Source organism: Sebastes umbrosus, chromosome 16 (assembly GCF_015220745.1).
Source record: "Sebastes umbrosus isolate fSebUmb1 chromosome 16, fSebUmb1.pri, whole genome shotgun sequence".
Taxonomy (NCBI): Eukaryota; Metazoa; Chordata; class Actinopteri; order Perciformes; family Sebastidae; genus Sebastes; species Sebastes umbrosus.
In genome coordinates, this window is record NC_051284.1 from 31,538,964 (window position 1) to 31,551,239 (window position 12,276).

The following is a 12,276-nucleotide window of genomic DNA, read 5'->3' on the forward strand; positions in this document are numbered from 1 at the left end:
TAAATAAACTAATTAATTAATTAATACATTAATTAATACATTAATAAATACATAAATAAAAAATAAGTAAATAAATGAATAAATACATAAATAAATTTTAAAAAATGAATAAGTAAATAAATAAATAAATAGAAACATTAATTCATTCATAAATTAATGAATTAATACATCCATAAATACATAAATAAATACATAAATAAAAAATAAGTAAATAAATAAATGAATACATAAATAAATAAATTAATACATAAATAAATAAACAAATAAATAAGTAAATAAATTAATAAATACATAAATAAAAAATAAGTTAATTAATTAATTAATACATAAATGAATTAATAAATACATAAATAACTTTAAAAAAAATGAATTAATGAATGAATTAATAAATACATTAATAAATAAATAAGTGAATGAATAAATAAATACATTAATAAATAAATACGTACATCAATCAACCAATCAATCAATCAATCAATCAATCTATATTTACCAAACCGAAGCATAAAGTCACTGACAGGTCTGATCATTATGTCTGGAGCAGAAATGCAGATTTAAACGTAGGTTGTAATCACCTGCAGGGTTCGGGCCTGATCCAGGGTCGTGTTTCGGTTCAGCCAGGCTCGGTCCAGTCCAGATTTGGCTTCCTCCAGCTGGTTCAGGGCCTTCTGGATCTCTGCCTTCGAACCGTGCCCCGACCGGATCAGACCCAGACCGAAGTCCCGGACGGAGTCGATGCGCTCGGCGCGGGCGTCGATCTCCGTCTGGAGACACAGTCACATTTGATTAACTGTACTGACCGAGTACAGCAGAAGTACTCCACAGTACTACGATGCCCACCTTCCAGTCCTGATGCTCCACGATGAGCCGGTCCGCCTCGCCTCTGGTCTTCGGAAGGCCTTTCTCTGCCATCTCGCTGCCCTGTTTGACGCTCCAATCCAGCAGGAGGCGCTGGTTGGCTTTGAACAGCTGCAGCTGGTGGGCCTCCTGCAGCTTCTCCTTCCTGGACAAACACAACATTAGGACTGGGATCCCGCGGCAGATCACAGCAGGTCATGAACCGCTCAGCAGCTGGTGCTCAGAACCTCCCTCACCTGAGTTTCACCTCCTTGTCCAGCGTCTTCAGAGCTTTCTGGACCTCCTTCTGTTTGTTCTTCAGCTTGTCGCTCATCACTGATCGAGCCTTCAGGTGGTCTGAGACCTGCTTCTCCAGGTCCTGAGTGAACACGGAGGGACGACGGGGAAACTGTTATCAGTTCATGTTCTGGCTTCTCGATCTCTCCCGTCACACTGACTGTACTTATCTCAGCTACTTGGCTCTAGACGCTCCGGAGAGGAGGAGGAGCTCGTCTCCAGAGATATCAACAACTTCTCTTTCCTCCATTTCCTCCATCAACCGTGGAAAAAATAACCTCTGTTGCTGCTTTGTACATGTTGAAGTCCCAGATATGTCAGAAAACCAAACGCCGTCGTGTCTGGGTTCATAACGTCACCCGGCGGCGAGCTGTACTCACATACAGTGACATCACTCTGACTGTATCTAGCAGCCACACGTCTCTACTGCGGTGTGAACCCAAAATAAACAGATTGTGCTGTGATTTAATATCAATAAACAGATCAAAATGATGCTGAAATAACTACATAATGATGCTGATTAATAAAAAGTTTGAATTCATGCTTTGTCAGGTCTGTTACCATGACGACGAGCAAACAACTTTTAAAATGCTTTGTTATCTGAATGGAGTCTGGCTGGATCAGTGCCAGGTTATGCAGCTGCTCCATCAACACTCAACATGACGTCATCTAGAGACGTTGTTGTTTTCTACCAGAGACCGTCTGTGGTTTCTGGTCTCTGGACAGAGATGATGGACTATCGTAGCTCTGGGTGACCACAGACACATACAACATTTATTTATCCTCCATTGCTGATTCAGCAACGTCAGGACGGCAGTGACCACAGGCTGAGGATCTCAGCGCTGAGAGACTTTCACAGCACAGCGGCACGCAGATTTCTCGCTCCCGTTGAACTATTTAAATTTTGCATGTTCAAAACAAGCCCTCCGACTCACCTTTGACCTCTCCTGGATGACCCCGGCCTCTCGCTCCGTTTCCTCGTGGCGTCTGATCAGGTTCTCCACGCCGTCCACATCAGAACCGCAGTCCTGTCCCTGCAGCAGCAGCATCTGCAGAGACAGAGACAGAGGACGGACTTCGTTAAGGTCGTCCCAGTGGGGGATCTGGGGTGGAGCTTTAAGGAGGTATCAGGTGACTGACCTTCTCGTTGGCTCTGTCTCGAACCTCCTCCAGCTCTCTGATGAGGTCGTGGACCACCAGCGCCCCCTCCAGCTTCTTCTTGTAGTTGTTCAGGTCTCCGTGAAACTTGCTCCACCTGTAAGAGACGAGGCATTCAGACTCAAACTGAGAGGATGAGCCACACAGGTGAGATCAACAGGTGAGAGTTACCTGTCGTTGAGCTGCTGTCTCCTCTGTCTAACTGTCACCAGCTCATCGGTGCTCTGTCTCTTCTCCAGTCTGGCTGCCAGTCGGTTGATGGCTGTGATGTGAGCGTCGTCCACCGTCACGTCCTACACAATAAATACACCTTCATTATATTTATATATATATATATATATATATATATATATATATATATATATATATATATATATATATATATGAGATAAGGGCGATGAGAATCCAGAGAGTAAATGAATAAATTCTCACTCCGTCTCCAGTTCCCCTGAACTCGGCGAGTTTCTTCAGCAGCTGAACTCCGTGTTCGTAATCCTTCCCGACATCTCCAACATTAATCATCACCTCCTACAACACACACAGGTCAGAGGCACACATTACACACTGTACTGTAAACACACTGCAAACACAGGGTAAACGCAGGGTAAACACAGGGCAAACGCAGGGTTTAACACGGTAAACACAGGGTAAACACAGGGTAAACACAGGGCAAACGCAGGGTAAACACAGGGTAAACACAGGGCAAACGCAGTGTAAACACAGGGCAAACGCAGGGCAAACGCAGGGCAAACGGAGGGTAAACACAGGGCAAACGCAGGGTAAACACAGGACAAACGCAGGGTAAACACAGGGTAAACACAGGGCAAACGCAGGGTAAACACAGGGCAAACGCAGGATAAACACAGGGTAACCACAGGGCAAACGCAGGGTAAACACAGGGCAAACGCAGGGTAAACACAGGGTAAACACAGGGCAAACGCAGTGTAAACACAGGGCAAACGCAGGGCAAACGCAGGGCAAACGGAGGGTAAACACAGGGCAAACGCAGGGTAAACACAGGGCAAACGCAGGGTAAACAGGGTAAACACAGGGCAAACGCAGGGTAAACACAGGGCAAACGCAGGGTAAACACAGGGTAAACACAGGGCAAACGCAGGGTTAACGCAGGGCAAACGCAGGGTAAACACAGGGTAAACACAGGGCAAACGCAGGGTAAACACAGGGCAAACGCAGGGTAAACACAGGGTAAACACAGGGCAAACGCAGGGTAAACACAGGGTAAACACAGGGCAAACGCAGGGTAAACACAGGGTAAACACAGGGTTAACGCAGGGCAAACGCAGGGTAAACACAGGGCAAACGCAGGGTAAACACAGGGTAAACACAGGGTAAACACAGGGCAAACGCAGGGTAAACACAGGGTAAACACAGGGCAAACGCAGGGTTAACGCAGGGTAAACACAGGGTAAACACAGGGCAAACGCAGGGTAAACACAGGGTAAACACAGGGCAAACGCAGGGTAAACACAGGGTGAACCCACCTTGTGTCTGATCCAGGCCTCCACCTCTTCCACTTTCTGCAGGAACTCCAGGAAGTCTCGGTTATCTTCCAGAGCTTTCCCTCGGCTGGCCAGGGCCTTCTTCAGCTCCTCCCAGTGGAGCTGCAGGGCGGCTGCGCTCCTCTTCACCTCCTTGGACCTCGGGTGTCGAAGAGAGACCAGCTCCTCCCCGGCCTGGAGGCACAGAACAAGGAGAGAGGAAGGTGGTCTGCACCGTGAAGTTTCAGAAGTCTGAAGATGTTTTCTAAGAGAACGTCTCGTCTCACCAGCAGCACAGAGCCGATGATCTCTCTGTGAGCCAGGATCTCAGCCTCAAACACCTGATGCTTCTGGAGAAGCTTCATCTTGGCCTGCAGGTTGCTGAGGTCGGCTTTACCGTCCTCCGACATCTTCTGCATCCGCTCAGACACCCACTCCTCGGCCTGACACACGCACACGCACACGCACACGCACACACACACACACACACAGGTCATAAAAACAGGAGGAACCTTCTCAGAAATGAACCTCAAGCAGCTGAAACACAGAGAAACCGTTCTTTGGTGTCTTGTTTCGTTCATTTAGAGATGAAGCTGATTGGTTAGAGGTTTACCTGAGCAACGTCTCGGTTGAAGATACACAGCATCCTGGAGAGCTCCAGCTCCTCCCTGCGTTTGACGGACAGCTCCTTGATCCTGCCGCGTCGCTGGAGGAGGGCCTTGAGTTTGGTTTGGACCCGACCGCTCTTCTCTCTGCTCAGCTGCTTCTTCAGCCGCTCGGCCAGCTCCGTCAGAGAGGACAGCTGCAGCGTACAGAGGGAGGGAACATTCACATCTACATCCACGGACAGGAGGTCTACATCTCCTCTACGGTCACGTTAACACGGGCCACATGTCAGAGCTGAATCTGAAGTTTAAAAACTATTCATTGCCAGCGCAACATATCTACATATAACAGACTGTTGCTATGTATAACAGACCGTTGCTACGTATAACAGACCGTTGCTATGTATAATAATGTATCTGTTATACTTAGCAACGGTCTGCTATACGGAGCAATGGTCTGTTGCTATGTTTAACAGACCGTTGCTATGTATATCAGACTGTTGCTATGTATATCAGACTGTTGCTATGTATATCAGACTGTTGCTATGTATAACAGATCGTTGCTATGTGTATCAGACTGTTGCTATGTTTAACAGACCGTTGCTATGTATAACAGACCGTTGCCATGTATAACAGACCGTTGCTATGTATAACAGATCGTTGCTAAGTATAGCAGACCGTTGCTATGTATAACAGACCGTTGCTATGTATAACAGACCGTTGCTACGTGTAACAGACCGTTGCTACGTATAACAGACTGTTGCTAAGTATAACAGACCGTTGCTATGTGTAACAGACCTTTGCTACATAAAACCGACCGTTGTTAAGTATAGCAGACCGTTGCTACATGTAACAGACCGTTGCTACGTATAACAGACCGTTGCTATGTATAACAGACTGTTGCTACTGTAAGTATAACAGACAGTCGTTATGTATAACAGACCGTTGCTATGTATAACAGACCGTTGCTATGTATAACAGACTGTTGCTACTGTAAGTATAACAGACAGTCGTTATGTATAACAGACAGTCGTTATGTATAACAGACCGTTGCTATGTATAGCAGACCGTTGCTAAGTATAGCAGACCGTTGCTATGTATAACAGACCGTTACTATGTATAACAGACCTTTGCTATGTATAACAGACCGTTGCTAAGTATAGCAGACCGTTGCTAAGTATAACAGACCGTTGCTATGTATAACAGACCGTTGCTATGTATAACAGACCGTTGCTAAGTATAACAGACCGTTGCTATGTATAACAGACTGTTGCTACTGTAAGTATAACAGACAGTCGTTATGTATAACAGACAGTCGTTATGTATAACAGACCGTTGTTATGTATAGCAGACCGTTGCTAAGTATAGCAGACCGTTGCTAAGTATAGCAGACCGTTGCTATGTATAACAGACCGTTGCTATGTATAACAGACCTTTTCTATGTATAACAGACCGTTGCTAAGTATAACAGACCGTTGCTATGTATAACAGACCGTTGCTAAGTATAACAGACCGTTGCTAAGTATAACAGACCTTTTCTATGTATAACAGACCGTTGCTATGTATAACAGACCTTTTCTATGTATAACAGACCGTTGCTAAGTATAACAGACCGTCGCTATGTATAACAGACCGTCGCTATGTATAACAGACCGTTGCTAAGTATAGCAGACCGTTGCTAAGTATAACAGACCGTTGCTATGTATAACAGACCGTTGCTAAGTATAACAGACCGTTGCTATGTATAACAGATAATGAGAATAGAGGTTGTTGCAGCTCTATGTCGTGGTACAGGTAAAGAGAGCAGACCTTGTCCTCCTGCGAGCCGAGCAGCTTCTCAAAAGCTTCGTGGCGTTTCATCAAACCCTCCGTCTCATCGACCGTGTTTCCCAGAGTGCTGTTCTGCAACAGGATCTGTGGAGAGGTTGAATTAACCGCCGATCAGACCCTGAATGTGATGGTGATGTTTCTCACAAACACTAGGGCTGAGTTTACCTCCTGTGAGCTGGAGGTTTTGTCCACGCTGTTAACGTCTCTGTAGAAGACCTGCTCCAGGTGAACGCTCTCCAACCAGCTCCGTTTCTGGTTCCACTGCTCCTCCAGTCTGTCTCGCTCCTCCTGCAGCGCCTCCAGCTTCTCCAACACCTGGAGGAGGACACACGGTTAAACACCTCCTCAGACACCAGACTGCACCACAAATACACCGGCTGGTTCTCAGAGTCCAGGATGCTTCCTCTGCGGGACGGGTCCTACAGAGGCGAGGCAAGACTCGCTAGTGTGCTGGATGAATTGGAAGTTTTGTTTGTGCTTCCGTGGAGTTTGTGTCGGAGTCTGAGTCGTGGTGGCGGCTGGTCGTTTGTTGTCGTTAGCGAACTCCATTTCTAACCGAATGTTAGCCATCGTTGCACGCTGTAAACGGAGCTGGAAATGAGCACATGGTGTCACATTTAATGGATTTTCATTTTCATTTTTTAAAAGCAGTCTACAGGCTGATAGAGGAAGGTCTCATGTTTTAAGGTTAGGTTACAACCTGTTCACACGTTGGCAACAAGGCAAACGTGAGCACGGCTCACATACCGCCGCTCACCGCCTGACCCCTACTGAAGGGCAAAAGGTTTTGCCCTTCAGGAACTAATGGAATGAGTCTATTGAGCACAGCGTAGCTTGTTATTAGCTCACCTTCTTCAAGTCCAGGGTGCCCAACACTGTCATCTGCCATCACACCAAATTTGAAGTTCCAAAGTTAAATAGTTTCCGAGTTCTGCTCCAGAAACGAAAGTGTGACACGCGAACGGCCGGACACGTGGAACGCTATATACCCCCGACTACGTTGCGGTCGCGGGGGTATAATAAAAAACGATTCAAAAATGTTTATACGTGTAAAAACTTACATACGGTAACTTTAAAAAAAAAGAAGAAATTAACAGGGATTTTTTCAATTATTGTAATTTATTAACGCAGAAAACAAAATGAATAAACTCTCCTCAAAGCCACCAGACTCCATCGACAAACACAGTAATTTGACCTTGTAAAACAGGCTTCATTCAAAAATCAACAAACAAGATAAAACTGTAAAATAAATTGTTACCGGTAATTCACCGAGTTAGATGTGAAAATATGTCGGCTCAACGCAGCGGGCTCTGTCCCTGTAGCTGAACGAGTCTGTAGCTGAACGAGTCGGTAGCTGAACGAGTCGGTAGCTGAACGAGTCGGTAGCTGAACGAGTCGGTAGCTGAACCAGTCTGTAGCTGAACCAGTCTGTAGCTGAACCAGTCTGTAGCTGACCAGTCTGTAGCTGACCAGTCTGTAGCTGACCAGTCTCACCTCCTTCCTGTTGGTCCTGTCCTGCGTCTGCAGCTCCTCTCCCATGTCCAGAGCCTGTCGGTAGGTCTCCTGTCTGGCCTCCATCTCGGCCCACAGCTGCTGGTGCTGGGCCAGCTGGAGGTCGGCGGTCGCCACGTCGCTGATGCTCTCCTCGACGGCCATCGCACCGATCAGCTGGCTGCACCACAGGAAGTAATCCTGCGCCTGGAGAGAACAAAGTATCATGGGTAAGAGCCGAGAAGCACGAAGGGATTACTAATGTTGAATCCTCCGTCTGTCTGTCTTCACCGTATTAAGGAAGAGATATCTCTGGCATGCCAGTTTTAGCTCCTCCTCCCTCTGCTCCGCTTGGAGTCGGAGCTCCTCCCACCGCTCCACCACTTCCTGCTGCACTTCCTGTAGGCGGAGCTTCAACTGAGGCGTGCAGAGGTCCAGGATGGAGTCCACGGCGTCCAGCTGCTCCTGCAACTGCAAAAATACAAAAAACATAACTGTGTGGTCGTCCACGAGCGTCTTCACAGGAAACGCCCTGAGGTTTAAAGTCCTCTCCTCTCTCTGTGTCTCTCTACCTGCTGCTCCGTGGCAGCCAGCTCGTGGAGCAGAGCTTCATGTTTCCTCAGCTGTGACATCACTCCTCGCAAATCCTTCGCCACCTCATCGGGGATGCTCTTCTGTCGCTCCTACGGAGAGGGAGAGAGAGGGAGGGAGGGGACTCTGAGGGGTTGGACTTCAGCATCATGTGGATGGATGTGCTGACCGGTAGATACCGTACCTGGATGAGCGTCAGTGCGTCCGTCAGGTCTTGGTAGAAGCGGTGACACTCCTCGGCTCTCTGCAGCTGATCCTGGCGATCTCTGGCCACGCCCTTTAAATCCTCCCAGCATGCACTGCAAACAAATAGAATTAACAAAGCTGCATCGACCCTTGAAGCCCTTCCTTTAACGCTTATTTCTTCCTTTCTTAGTGTCCTAGTTTAGGCAAAGAATGAGGTCAACTACCTCACTAACTGTCTGGCTGTCTGAGTTTCTACCTGAGTGAATACCTGAGAGTCTACCTGAGTTTCTACCTGAGTGAACACCTGAGAGTCTACCTGAGTGAACACCTGAGTGAACACCTGAGAGTCTACCTGAGTGAACACCTGAGAGTGTACCTGAGTAAACACCTGAGAGTCTACCTGAGTGAACACCTGAGAGTCTACCTGAGTTTCTACCTGAGTGAACACCTGAGAATCTACCTGAGTTTCTACCTGAGTGAACACCTGAGTGTCTACCTGAGTGAACACCTGAGAGTCTACCTGAGTAAACACCTGAGAGTGTACCTGAGTAAACACCTGAGTGAACACCTGAGAGTGTACCTGAGTAAACACCTGAGTGAACGCCTGAGAGTGTACCTGAGTGAACACCTGAGAGTCTACCTGAGTGTCTACCTGAGAGTCTACCTGAGTGTCTACCTGAGTGTCTACCTGAGTTTCTACCTGTGTCTACCTGAGTGAACACCTGTGTGAACACCTGAGAGTCTACCTGTGTGAACACCTGAGAGTCTACCTGAGTGTCTACCTGAGAGTCTACCTGAGTGTCTACCTGAGTGTCTACCTGAGTGTCTATCTGAGTTTCTACCTGAGTGTCTAGCTGAGTGAACACCTGAGTGAACACCTGAGAGTCTACCTGAGTGTCTACCTGAGTGAACACCTGAGTGTCTACCTGAGCTGCTGCAGCGTCTCTCTGACTGAGGAGGTCTGTGGATGTTTGTTACGGATCAGTCGAGCAGCCAGCTCGCTGCAGCTCTGCAGCCTCTCCTCTCCGACTTCCAGCTGCTTCAGGAATCCTTCAAACTTCCCACGAATCAGCTGAAACGTCCGTCACAAACACAAGAAGCTCTTCACTTTACAGTGACCTTTAACCTCTAATCACCTTCTAAGAGGTTTATCATCATCATCATCATCATGACTTGAGATGTTACCTGAACATGTTGGTAGTCGTTGCCCAGGTCCTGAGACTCTGCCGTCTGTCTCTGCTGGTTCATCCAGTCCTCTAACTCTGAGGACTCTCGTCTGAACTCGTGGAGGTGGAGGACTTCCGTTAACCTCTGACCCCTGGAGAGAGAGACGTGAGGAGAACAGACAGGAAGTGAGTTATTGTATTGCAGACAGAGTTGCAGTCACACAAATCGCCCTCCTCTCAAGAGTCCTAACTCAGTCAAATCTGAACACACAGACATGAAACACAGACTTTTACATTCGGTGCAACTTAAACTTCCCCAGGATGATTTTATATCTGGTGTCCGTCCACAATAAACGTCCAGAAATCTGCTTGGAAGTCATATAAAAAAAGACTCTCCATAAAACTGCAGGACTTGCCTGAGAATCATCATGTTTTTAAGTGTTCTTCAGTATCACAGTAATCCAGTGTCTGTACATCCACAGGTCCACTGCAGACAGGAGCTGCTAATAGATACTTCTGCATACTTTTAATGGGGATTATTTGCAAAAATGTAAACAAATAGAGGCTAAGAAGGGGCTCAAGATGTAGCCCACAGCAACTGTACCTGACTGACTCCAACATTCCTATTTATCTTCTCAAAGCATCATGGGAGCTGTAGTACTGAGTCCGTGTTTACCTGAGAGCAGCCTGGTGCTGCAGCTGCTGGTTCAGGCTGCTGAGGCGACTGTAGGGTCTGCTGAGCTCCTCCAGGCTCCAGTTGTGGACCGCCTGCTCCACCTGGTCCCCCAACGCCTCCACCTCCACCTCCAGCACCTCCAGCTGGCCCTCCAACACCTGCAGCAGCCAGGGAAACCATCAGGGTAGAGTTCGAAGGTACACGTGCTGCTACATTTCACATTTTACCATCATGCATTATGTTTAAAACAGATGTTATTCACAAAAAGGATATGGAACATAATAATAATAATATTTTGGAAGAGAAGCTCTACATTTCAGTTCAATCTGTGCACAAGAGGCAAAACAAAGTTGAAAAATACAAAGTGTAAAGATCGCTGTAAGTATCAGCAGAGTTCAGTTTACCTTTGAGGAGTTCCACAGGGAAGGATCTGAGGTCCCCCATTGTTTTGGTTAAAGGTTTAATATGGAACATTTCCACATTAAAATGTGTAAAAACAACTAGACCTATGATATATATTTTGTTGAGTTTTGTTCTTACTTTATCCCAAAAGTTTCCGACAATTATCAACCCAGAGAAATGTGTAATATTAATCAAGCTAACGGCGCGTTTCATTTGGTCGTTTGTGCAGCGTCAGCGTTGCGGTTGTCTGCCAGAAGCCGTCATAAACTGACTGTTTATCCAGTTTGAAGACACATTCTTAACGATAGACTTTTTAGATCGTGGTGGTTTTTAAACTAGAGATGTTCTGATACCATTTTTTCCTTCCCGACACCGATTCCAATACCAGCGTGATAAAAAAACTATAGTTAGTATTATTATAATCATTATCTAACAGCTGTGACAAACTACCTGCAGTCAGTTCTTCTTCGCTGCTCTAAAACAGTAGCTGTCAGTGGCAACCATGATACCTCCAGGACGACAGCACAGTGTAGGCTATTGTGAAGGCTTACTGTTTGCTGGGTTAATTAATTATGGTATCAGTGCATAGACTGGCGTACTCTGCGATACCGGATCCCAAATTTTGGGCAGAATTGGACGCATTTCCGATACCGGTATCGGTATCGGAACAACTCTATTTTTAACTTGATATTTTAACTGGATTTTAGTCGTCGGACGTCTGGATCTGAAGTTATCAGAGAAACAAGCTGAGCAAACGTTAGCGGCAGTTAGCTAACGGCAGCTCGGCTCGCAGCCTCTCCGGGACGTCCTGCGTCCGCCGAACAACGTCCGAGAAACACAGATTGAATCCTAACCGAGAGAAGCTGACTGACATGAAGACAACAACTCCCATGATCCCACGCTGCATCACCGAACTCCGTCTTCTGTTACAGTTTTGATTGAGTGGCAGAACATGACATATTGCGTGTTTAGTCCAGACCCCTCAGAGTGAGTGCTGTACCTGGTGTTTGGTGAGCAGACTCTGCGTGGCCAGCTGGTCTTTGCCGTAGTCGTCGGTGGTCACGACGGCGAGGGTCTCGGTCAGCCTGGACTCCAGCTCTGAGCAGTCCAACAGCAGCTGGAGACGTTCCAGAGACACTTCAGCACTAAATACTCCCAACACATTTATAATATTAATAATGTCATCTCTACGTCCCTCTCACCTGTTCTCTGGTGATGGCCTTGCTCAGGTGAGCTGCTCTCCTGTTGCAGGCCTCCTCTAGCTCCTCCCACTCTGCACTCAGGTGTTTGCACCTGCAACAAAAGAGTATGGTGATAGTATTGAATCGGGAGATAGGCGTATCGTCCCAGCCAGATTCTGACATGAAATGCAAAGGTCAAAATGTGAGAATGGACCCTGAAGAGGTGAACACACCTCTGGGTCACTTCCTCTCCGTCTGATTTGCTGGATCTGGCCAGGCCCCGCCCCTTCTCCAGGACATGGTTCAGGTGTTTTCGGTGGTTGTTCACCTCCGCCTGCAGCTCCTACAGCAGGTGAA

General features: G+C 46.9%; 1 protein-coding gene across 3 annotated transcripts in view; it reads right to left on the reverse strand.

The window, feature by feature from the left end:
• sptbn5 (spectrin, beta, non-erythrocytic 5) overlaps window positions 1-12,276 on the reverse strand; it is a 59,141-nt gene that overhangs the window by 23,986 nt on the left and 22,879 nt on the right. For all 3 annotated transcript variants that reach the window (XR_005210527.1, XR_005210526.1, XM_037796268.1), the window contains exons 31-52: window positions 12,153-12,262; window positions 11,941-12,031; window positions 11,739-11,855; window positions 10,337-10,494; window positions 9,680-9,812; window positions 9,421-9,566; window positions 8,493-8,607; window positions 8,290-8,400; window positions 8,009-8,188; window positions 7,721-7,924; window positions 6,392-6,541; window positions 6,206-6,310; window positions 4,405-4,593; window positions 4,079-4,234; window positions 3,795-3,986; window positions 2,725-2,820; window positions 2,464-2,585; window positions 2,275-2,389; window positions 2,070-2,183; window positions 1,095-1,216; window positions 841-1,003; window positions 576-764 (exon numbers count right to left, since the gene is read on the reverse strand). Coding sequence is in view for 1 of the 3 variants with exons in the window: in XM_037796268.1 (XP_037652196.1) it covers window positions 576-764; window positions 841-1,003; window positions 1,095-1,216; window positions 2,070-2,183; window positions 2,275-2,389; window positions 2,464-2,585; window positions 2,725-2,820; window positions 3,795-3,986; window positions 4,079-4,234; window positions 4,405-4,593; window positions 6,206-6,310; window positions 6,392-6,541; window positions 7,721-7,924; window positions 8,009-8,188; window positions 8,290-8,400; window positions 8,493-8,607; window positions 9,421-9,566; window positions 9,680-9,812; window positions 10,337-10,494; window positions 11,739-11,855; window positions 11,941-12,031; window positions 12,153-12,262 (3,078 nt within the window). In the remaining 2 variants the exon portion in view is untranslated. The remainder of the gene's footprint in view (window positions 1-575; window positions 765-840; window positions 1,004-1,094; window positions 1,217-2,069; window positions 2,184-2,274; window positions 2,390-2,463; window positions 2,586-2,724; window positions 2,821-3,794; window positions 3,987-4,078; window positions 4,235-4,404; window positions 4,594-6,205; window positions 6,311-6,391; window positions 6,542-7,720; window positions 7,925-8,008; window positions 8,189-8,289; window positions 8,401-8,492; window positions 8,608-9,420; window positions 9,567-9,679; window positions 9,813-10,336; window positions 10,495-11,738; window positions 11,856-11,940; window positions 12,032-12,152; window positions 12,263-12,276) is intronic.